Source organism: Salmo trutta, chromosome 16, assembly GCF_901001165.1.
Source record: "Salmo trutta chromosome 16, fSalTru1.1, whole genome shotgun sequence".
Classification (NCBI taxonomy): domain Eukaryota; kingdom Metazoa; phylum Chordata; class Actinopteri; order Salmoniformes; family Salmonidae; genus Salmo; species Salmo trutta.
Window position 1 is genome coordinate 5,276,908 of NC_042972.1, and position 10,767 is coordinate 5,287,674.

General features: G+C 45.6%; 1 protein-coding gene across 2 annotated transcripts in view; it reads right to left on the bottom strand.

Moving 5' to 3' along the window:
• Positions 1-10,189, bottom strand: part of LOC115149991 (homeodomain-interacting protein kinase 1) — a 53,713-nt gene extending 43,524 nt beyond the window's left edge. For both annotated transcript variants that reach the window (XM_029692849.1, XM_029692848.1), the window contains exons 1-2: positions 9,840-10,189; positions 5,693-6,450 (exon numbers count right to left, since the gene is read on the bottom strand). In XM_029692849.1, the coding sequence (XP_029548709.1) occupies positions 5,693-6,448 (756 nt within the window). In that variant the 5' untranslated portion in view covers positions 6,449-6,450; positions 9,840-10,189. The remainder of the gene's footprint in view (positions 1-5,692; positions 6,451-9,839) is intronic.
• Positions 10,190-10,767: the final 578 nt, after the last annotated feature.

Genomic DNA, 10,767 nt, shown 5'->3' on the forward strand with positions numbered 1-10,767 from the left:
GCAAAAACGTTATCGAACGTCGTTAACTAAGTCATACCAGGGAGGTCATTATATCTGGTTATACTCACCACCAACAGACGAACGTCAACCCATCTATTCCGCATACCCAGGATCCTTCGGCAGGGCATGAAAACCACATAACTTTGGCTGTGGAGGCATGGTCACCATCTGCCTTCCGTTGAACGTGTTGGGGGGGGGGGGGGGGGGGGGGGGCGATGGAAGAATAGAGCCCCATTCAATGAAAGGAAGCAGGCAGAGGGGGCAAATTGCACGTGGAGCTTGGGAAAAGGGGGCATGATTTTGTTAACAATTTTAATCCAAACCCCAATCTTCATTTGGCCCATAATTCCACCCATACAATGACAAAGGCCTAGGGATATATACACACAGAGTATTGTAATGAAACAGCAGGCAGGGAGCAGGTCTCGAACCCTCGACCTTCTAGCCCGAAGTCCGGCTCGCTATCGACTGTGCCGCAAAAGCATGCTCGAATGGCAGAGTCGATATCCGCACCTTGTCGAGTCCATGTTCGACGAATTGAGGCTGTTCTGATGTTTTGTGGACTGTGTACATCCTTTAAGGAGGGTTCATACAGACATTGGCAAGTCCATTTCAATGACTTTTTCAAGCAATTAAAGTGTAATTTTTAAGTACCTCAATGTTCTACAACTGTATAATTTATATCAATTGTACATTATGGTGACAAAACTACAAACTCTGTTATATACATGTGCTGTATGAGCTTTTAAACCTGTACATTTCCACTGTCCCTCTCATGTAAGAAGAAGCCAGTGTTTTTCCTCTCTTGTTTCTGAGTAACTTGGGTCACGCGGCCAAAGAGCCTCAGCGTGACCACGCTTTTTGGTCCGTCCTGTTCTTTTAGTAACCTTCAAGGACACAGCTGTGTGGAGATTTGAAGAGAACAGAGGCTAGCTTGAGCAGCAGTTATCACTTGCTATGTTCCCATTATGATCACACACACACACACACACACACACACGCACGCACACGCACGCACACGCACACACGCGCTAAACTGCCAGGTAGACAGAGGTTGTATTTTTCCCTATAAAGGCTGAGACCTAAATCTTGTTTGTTGGGCTCTTAACGCTGCACTGTTGAGTGGATTGTTAACCAGCTCCAGATTTGCAAATCTTATAATAAATATATTATAATAGACAACATATAGGGCTTAATATAGAACCACTTTAAGAACACCACATTTTTGGGGGGCCAAGCAAATGCATTGATATTAAACTTGTTATTCAATTAAAACAAATAACAGAATAATGGACTTGCCTGACTAAATAAATTGGATGCATGCATGACCATTTTCCTTCAGCCGATGAGACCGACACAGGAACACATAACAAAGCCATGAATAGCGGTAACATTAATCACACCATCGCTGTTTTTATAATGAGAAAACGACCCAAAAAAGTTCCTTTTGTAATAGAAGGATTTTGTATAGAAAGCCAAGTTGAAGACCGAATTAGGATGTTATGAGAACGACAACGTGGTTTATAAAAACAACAGGGTAGTGAAACACCCTTTTAGAATATTCTCTTATCCAGAGCGACTTACAGTTTAGTGAATTCATCTTATGATAGCTAGGTAGGAGAACCACATATCAGGTCAGTCAGTCATAGTAAGTACACTTCCCCTCAATAAAGAAGCTATCAGCAAAGTCATAGCTAGTAAAGGGGAAAAGCTTGGACTGGGCTGAGCGGGGCTTGCCCTCCCTTAAAGATGGGAAGGCCAAGAGAGCAGAGGTGGCAGGAAGGAGGGCTCAGGGTGTAGTGAAGGGTTTGAGCATAGCCTGAAAGTAAAGAGGGGCAGTTCCACTTGCTGTGGTGGCTATTCAGCAGCCTGATGGTCTGGGGGTAAATACTATCGGCCAGCATGTAGCCTAGTGGTTAGAGCGTTGGGCCAGTTACCAGCATGTAGCCTAGTGGTTAGAGCGTTGGGCCAGTTACCAGCATGTAGCCTAGTGGTTAGAGCGTTGGGCCAGTAACCAGCAGGTAGCCTAGTGGTTAGAGCGTTGGGCCAGTAACCAGCATGTAGCCTAGTGGTTAGAGCGTTGGGCCAGTAACCAGCATGTAGCCTAGTGGTTAGAGCGTTGGGCCAGTAACCAGCAGGTAACCTAGTGGTTAGAGCGTTGGGCCAGTAACCAGCAGGTAACCTAGTGGTTAGAGCGTTGGGCCAGTAACCAGCAGGTAACCTAGTGGTTAGAGCGTTGGGCCAGTAACCAGCAGGTAACCTAGTGGTTAGAGCGCTGGGCCAGTAACCAGCATGTAGCCTAGTGGTTAGAGCGTTGGGCCAGTAACCAGCAGGTAGCCTAGTGGTTAGAGCGTTGGGCCAGTAACCAGCAGGTAGCCTAGTGGTTAGAGCGTTGGGCCAGTAACCGAAAGGTTGCTTAGAACGAATCCCCCAGTTGACAAGGTAAAAATCTGTCATTCTGCCCGGAACAAGGCAGTTAACCCACTGTTCCTAGGCCGTAATTGTATATAAGAATTTGTTCTTAACTGACTTGCCTAGTTAAATAAAGGTTAAATAAAAAATGTCTGTCTGATAGTTTTTGCCATGACGCTGCTATACTGCCCATGTCTGAGTGATGGAAGCGGGGAGAACAGGCCATGGCTCGGGTCTCTGATGATCTTCTTGTGTACTGGAGGCCAGGCAGTGAGCACCCAAATGGTACATTGGGCTGAGCGTACCACCCTCTGTAGCACCTTGCGGTCCGCGGCGGAGCCGTACCAGGCGGTGTTGCACCCCGAAAGTATGCTCTCGATGGTGCTTCTGTAGAACACTGAGGGGCCTCACGGACATGACGAATTTCTTCAGTATCCTAAGTTGAAGAGTCGCTGTCGTGCCTTCACCACGGTCTCCATGTGATTTGACCAGTTCAGCTCATTCGAAGATGTGTACGTAGAGGAACTTAAGTTTTTGGCCGCCTCCACGGCAGCCCCATATATGAGAATGGGGCTATGCTCAGCCTGGTTTGTCCTGAAGTCCACAATCAGCTCCTTTGTTTTTCTGACGTTGAGTGAGAGGTTGTTTACCCGACACCACGCCGTCAGAGTGCCTACCTCCTCCCTGTAGACAGTTTCGTTGTTGTTGGTAATCAGGCCTACTACTGTCGTCTTGTAAGCGAACTTGATGGAGTTGGAACTGTGCGAGGCCACGCAGTCGTGGGTATACAGGGAGTACAGGAGGGGACTGAGGACACACCCTTGTGGCCCCCCCCCCCGAGTTGAGGATCAGTGTGGAGGAGGTAATGTGGCCTACCTCCACCACTTGGGGGGGGGGGCGTCTCGTCAGGATGTCCAGGACCCAGCTGCATAGGGAGGAGTTCACTCCCAGGGACGTTAGTTTTGTGGTGAGCTTAGAGGGCACTATGGTACTGAAGGCTGAGCTGTAGTCGATGGAACTGCACCCTCACATATGCATTTCCTTTTATCCAGGTGGGTGAAGGCAGCGTGCAGTGCAACGGCGATTGCGTCATCTGTGGATCTGTCAAGGGCCGGCAGGCAAATTGTAAAGGGTCGAGTGTGTCGGGGATGGAGGTGGTGATGTGGAGTTTGAATCATTTCATGATGAAGGAAGTGAGTGCTACTGGTCAGTGGTCATTCAGTTCAGTTACTTTCCCTTTCTTGGGCACGGGGATGATAGCGGACATCTTGAAGCAGGTGTGGATGGCGTCCTGAGCTAGAGAGAGATTGATAATGTCAGAAAACACAACAGCCAGCTGGTTTGAACATACTCTGAGGACGTGGCTTTGGATGCAGTCTCGGTCGGCAGCCTTACGAAGGTTAACTTGTTTGAATAACCTACACACGTCCTCCGTGGAGACCGTAAGTACGTATCCCTCGTTGCCCCCAGGGGATTTTCCTCTGGCCGCTCAAAGTCGTCATTGTGCTCGAAAAAGATGTTCAGCTCGTCCGATAGGGCAACGTTGGTGTCCGCGACGTGGCTGGCTTTCTTTTTGTAATCCGTGATCGTTAGGGGCACCTGCTCTGGGAGAACTTGTGAAAGTTGAACACCAGGCTGTCCGCAGCATTCTGAATAAGTTTGTAGGGATTTGACAACATTAATTCGTTAGGGATATTAGATCCAACGTGGATCCAGGCATAACTGTTTTCACCGGCATAACAAATGAGACACCAAAATGGTTCTGGACATTTCTCGCAAAACACCTTTTTTCCAGCACTTGGGCTGTTGTTGCCTTTCATAGACTATCACAACAGCTGTTCTTCACTTGACTGTCAGTCAGAAAATTCCTTCCTGGATCAGACGATGTGTGAAAATATCAGAGTAATTAAAAACAGCTCGACACCAAATGCACACCCAACAAGTATAATAGCATAATTAGAAATATTGGATTTCATTTAACTAGGAAATGATTATTTTACAATGACGGCCAAACCCGGACTACGCTGGGCCAATTGTGCGCCGCCCTAATGACAGTATCGATTTACGTTTTTAAGTATCATGGTTAGGTGAGTCAGAGACATTCGATTTCGTAATGCAGACATTATTTTGGATTTATGTGCCCATGAAAATAGTTTTCACAACCGTTAACATAAGGAGACACTAAATGTTACGTAGTTACACTGCATTACTGAGATCTCTATACAACAACAAAAAAAAATGTCTGACAGATTGAACCTTGTAAGAATCCTGGAATCTATGGCTAATTTAACGGACTAATTAAATGCAAGGACAGATAAGGAAATGTTTTATGTCACACGAATTTGGACAAATCCGTCAAGACGCCGACCGTGAGAAAGGCTTAAACGTCAACTTGTGAGTTATATTGAATATAGCTATGATCCCCCTTATAGAACAATGTAATGACATGAAAATAAATTGGCTGGAGGTAGGCCACAATAGCCTTCCCTGTAGCTCAGTTGGTAGAGCATGGTGTTTGCAACACCAGGGTTGTGGGTTCGATTCCCACGGGGGGCCAGCACAGAAAAAAAATGTATGATATGTATGAAATTGTATGAAATGTATGCATTCACTACTGTAAGTCGCTCTGGATAAGAGCGTCTGCTAAAATGACTAAAATGTAAAAAAAAAAATGGCTGATTATTATCAATGACTTTATCAACAGATTTTGCATGTTGTTCAGTGTAGAAAATCCTCATTTGTACCTAGTTTCTAAACAGAACCATTTACTAGTTGTGACACACTCACGTTCCAAACTCTGTTTTAGACCAGACTGACTTTAAGACCAAAATTATCCAATTTACACTTCCTGGTACATTTTTGACACTAGACTAAATGAGTCTGATTCATATCAATGCGACATAGGCCGTTTTCAAGGGGATTGGTTGCTTTTTTAGAGGCAGTCGCTCTAAGGTCTATGGAACATTTCCTCTTGAAAGGCAATAAACGTCTAGCCAGGTATCCACGCTGATATGCTCTCACGTCACAAAACCATGAAGGCGAAACAGATCACATTAATCTGGAATCCAGGCTAATAAACGTCTAGCCAGGTATCCAAGCTGATATGCTCTCACGTCACAAAACCATGAAGGCGAAACAGATCACATTAGTCTGAAATCCAGGCTAATACACATCACCAATTAAATCAACCAACCGTAACAGACTAACAAAGTAGTACTACAACCTGAAGGGCGATAAACATGAATTAACCAAATCAATCCAGATCAAATAAATGACTCACCTCGATCTGGCCCTGTCGTGCGTACGAAGGGTGGTTCTTGAGGATCTTGATGGCCACGATCTCATTGGTTCCCCTCTTCCAACACTTGGCCACCTGACCGAAGGTCCCCCTCCCAAGGAACTCCAGCACCTCATAACTACAGGAGACTGAACACAGAATCTCATGCTGCACCAGCTGGTAGTCCCCCTCTCCGTTGGAGCTGGAGCTCTTGGTGGTGGGGGCCGAGTGGGGGATGGACTGGCCCGTACCCCCTCCTCCTCCTCCTCCCCCCGTACGCGTGGAGAAGACGGGAGGAGGGGCAGAGAGCTCCTCCAAGATCTGAACACTCCCACACCCACTCCCGCTCCCTTTGACGACGACGTCGTCGTTCTTTCTCTTCTGGCCCTGTCGTCGTATCCTGTTCCCCATGCTGGCCGTCTCAGAGTTGGTGTGCGAGGAGTGTGTGTACTGGTCGTTGAGGCGGCGACTGGAGCCCCGGGGGAGGTTGCCCGTGCTGTCTGCTGGCCTGACCACCACCTGGCCACGGGAGCCTGGGGCGGGAGGGAACACTAACGCTGAGGGGGCGAATGGGGGCACCGCCATGCCTAGTGCAGGGGTGAAGGAGTAACCCCCTACTCCCTGCTGGCCCCCCACGGAACCGTATGGGCAGTCAGAGGAAGCGTCCCAAACACAGTTCTCCACCTTCATCTTCTTGACACGGCAAAATGCGCTGGAGGAGCTGGAGGGAGCTGAGAACACCTGGAGCTGGGAGGACATACCTAAGGAGAGGAGGGGAGAGCAAAGAAGAGATCCTATCAATGAGGGACATATCTTGTACAGTATTTACCATGTCATCACACCTTGATGAAAGGTCTAGGCAAAAAAACATTACATGTTACAGAATGCTCATTTAGCAAGAAATACATACTGTGAATATGTGACGTGTCCATTTCATCTGTCTGCTAAATTCTTCTATCAGCCAAAGACTGACTCCTGAGCCTTTGTTCATGAAGCATCTCAGAACAGGAATACTGAACTAGGATGTGTTTTCTCTTTTAGATAAAGATGACATGGACACGAGAGATCTGGGGTCTGGGCCCGTATACACAAAGCATTTCAGAGTAAGAGTGCTGATCTGGGATCTGTAATTATGAAATAAAAGGGCAAAACTGATCCCAGATCCAGCACTCTCACTCTGAAATGCTTTGTGGATACGGCCCCAGATCTCTCCTTGTCTATTCATTACAATCTAAAAGAGAGAACTGATCCCAGATCAGCACTCCTACTCTGAGACACTTGGTGAATACAGGCCTAGGAGTTTATCCAACTTCTTACAATGTGTAATCATGATGTCCTCATCTCCTCTCACCTAGGCTGCATCTCATCTCCTCTCACCTAGGCTGCATCTCATCTCCTCTCACCTAGGCTGCATCTCATCTCCTCTCACCTAGGCTGCATCTCATCTCCTCTCACCTAGGCTGCATCTCATCTCCTCTCACCTAGGCTGCATCTCATCTCATCTCCTCTCACCTAGGCTGCATCTCATCTCACCTAGGCTGCATCTCATCTCCTCTCACCTAGGCTGAATCTCATCTCCTCTCACCTAGGCTGCATCTCGTCTCACCTAGGCTGCATCTCATCTCACCTAGGCTGCATCTCCTCTCACCTAGGCTGCATCTCCTCTCACCTAGGCTGCATCTCCTCTCACCTAGGCTGCATCTCCTCTCACCTAGGCTGCATCTCATCTCCTCTCACCTAGGCTGCATCTCATCTCCTCTCACCTAGGCTGCATCTCCTCTCACCTAGGCTGCATCTCATCTCATCTCACCTAGGCTGCTAACATGCATCTCTTCTTCCATTGCCTGGCTGCACTATAGAAGTCTTTGGAGAGTTGGTTGAAGCTAGTTGTGATGATTCTAACTGCATTGTGGGTTAAGGGCTTGTAAGTAAGCATTTCACGGTAACGTCTACTACACCTGTTGTATTCGGCGCATGTGACAAATACAATTAGATTTGAACTGTGTCGAGGAGAAACCTGCGTCCCAAATGATCGAATGTAGTGCACTAAATGGGCTGTAACAAAACCCTGCAAGGTAGTTTGCTAGCTGTCCTGGAGTATAAAACTGGACAGTTTTATCTCAATCTCTTCATTCAAAGACCCAAATCATGGACAGTCTTACTGACAGTTGTGGCTGCTTTGTGTGATGTATTGTTGCCTCTACCTTCTTGCCCTTTGTGCTGTTGTCTGTGCCCAATAATGTTTGTACCATGTTTTGTGCTGCTACCATGTTGTGTTGTTGTCATGTTGTGTTGCTACCGTGTTGTTGTCATGTTGTGTTGCTACCGTGTTGTCATGTTGTGTTGCTACCGTGTTGTTGTCATGTTGCTACCGTGTTGTTGTCATGTTGCTACCGTGTTGTTGTCATGTTTTGTTGCTACCGTGTTGTTGTCATGTTTTGTTGCTACCGTGTTGTTGTCATGTTGCTACCGTGTTGTTGTCATGTTGTGTTGCTACCATGTTGTTGTCATGTTGCTACCGTGTTGTTGTCATGTTGCGTTGCTACCGTGTTGTTGTCATGTTGCGTTGCTACCGTGTTGTTGTCATGTTGCGTTGCTACCGTGTTGTTGTCATGTTGTGTTGCTACCGTGTTGTTGTCATGTTGTGTTGCTACCATGTTGTTGTCATGTGTTGCTACCATGTTGTTGTCATGTTGTGTTTCTACCGTGTTGTTGTCATGTTGTGTTGCTACCGTGTTGTTGTCATGTTGCTACCATGTTGTTGTCATGTTGCTACCATGTTGTTGTCATGTGTTGCTACCATGTTGTTGTCATGTGTTGCTACCATGTTGTTGTCATGTTGTGTTGCTACCGTGTTGTTGTTATGTTGCTACCGTGTTGTTGTCATGTGTTTCTACCATGTTGTGTTGCTACCGTGTTGTTGTCATGTTGTGTTGCTACCATGTTGTTGTTATGTTGCTACCGTGTTGTTGTCATGTTGTGTTGCTACCATGTTGTTGTCATGTTGTGTTTCTACCGTGTTGTTGTCATGTTGCTACCGTGTTGTTGTCATGTTGTGTTGCTACCGTGTTGTTGTCATGTTGTGTTGCTACCATGTTGTCATGTTGTGTTGCTACCATGTTGTTGTCATGTTGCTACCGTGTTGTTGTCATGTTATGTTGCTACCATGTTGTTGTCATGATGCTACCGTGTTGTTGTCATGTTATGTTGCTACCGTGTTGTTGTCATGTTGTGTTGCTACCGTGTTGTTGTCATATGTTGCTGCCTTGCTATGTTGTCGTCTTAGGTCTCTCTTTATGTAGTGTTGTGTTGTCTCTCTTGTCGTGATGTGTGTTTTGTCCTATATTTATTTAAAATATTTAATCCCAAGCCCCCGTCCCCGCAGGAGGCCTTTTGGTAGGCCGTCATGGTAAATAAGAATTAGTTTTTAACTGACTTGCAAAATAACAATACAGACCACAGCCCTTATCTAGTGTCTGACTGTCAAGTTGTTGACAACAACGTTGTTCAAAAACAGCAATCTAGCTAGTGTGCTCAAGACAACTGCACTTATCAACGCTACACATGTTATACTAGCCATTTATGATACAAAAAAAGAGAAGGAGCTTCTCCATCTAAACTGTTTTTCATCTAGGTTGACCATTGCAATGTTTAGGCCAAGACAGTGGACTCTCCTGAGACAAAGGCCTAGCTAGATAACCAAAGAGTGTCACAACATTTTGATAGTTAACATCCACATTTCACCTCCTCCAGGCGTAATCTATTGCAGCGGTTCCCAAACGGTGGGTCGCGGGATGACATTGACAAAATAATAAAATATATATATATATATATATATATATATATATATATATATATATATATATAGTTTGGGAACCACTGATCTATTCAATATGATCAAGTTGTATTGTATTTGTTACCCATTTCTCAAACAATACAATCGATCAAATGCAGAAAAGTAAAAAACAGAGCTAGCCGAGATTGTCATTACTGAAGACATAGACAACTACAGTAGCTAGCTGGCTAACTTGAGCTACTTATCCCATTGCAAGCCTAGCTAGCTAGCTAACGTAGTTAGAAACGTCAATATACCACTCGGATGTAACCCAACCGAAAACATCGTGTTTGAGACATAAAACCATCTACATACCTGATTTGATTTCACAGTGTAATGTCGATGATAAATACAGTCATCAATTGAAATCCCACACAGGCTAGCAGAATGATCTGATTTAGCTAGCTGACGTTCGCTATTTTGCCGATTAACTCGTAACGCTAGGCCTTCATTTCATTGTTTTCCAACGACAGAGAAGTAGATAAGCTGACACACACAACACGCGAGGGGTTTCGGTCGGAAACAGTCGACTCGGTTGTAATAAAAATTAAATAAAATGTAGTTACATAATAAAACGTATTTCTGTAAATAAAAAAATACTTATTTTATAAGCTTTAAAACCCCGATCATAAGACCACCTAACAGCAGACCGCTGTGAAGCAAGCCGGAAATACTAAGTACTTCCGGGTCACGGATTCTTCTTCTGCGGAGGGGTTTATCGGTGGTTGGCATCCAACGTTATGGTGCATTACAGCCACCTACTGTACTGGAGTGTGGGCCAGAGATCAGGACAAACTAAATCATACCTACCAGCCCCGTTGCGCTCAAAAAAGATCAAATATTTGAGACTATATCTAATGACGTTCTAGTCAATATACTCTTTAAACTAATTTCCTGTATCCCCTTCTCCCTCATACTAGATCTCAACCTCTCTCTTTCCCTCTGATACTGCCCAAACTGTAGCAATACATGTTCCACGGTCCCTGTTTCCTGGTAATAATCACACTTTCCCGTTGGATGCTTTCCCATCACATTTAAGGTCTTATTCAACTGGCTGTGTCCCACCCTTAATCTTGTAAAAATAGCCTCATCTCTCCTATCCCATCTTGCTGTCCTCCCCTCCCTGACTTTCCTCTGTACTTGAAATAAATGCCTGCCCTTACTATCTCTATTCCACTGCTCCTGCCATCTCTGCACCATCACTGTCCATATCAGGCTTTTAGCCTGCTCCTGCCATCTCTAT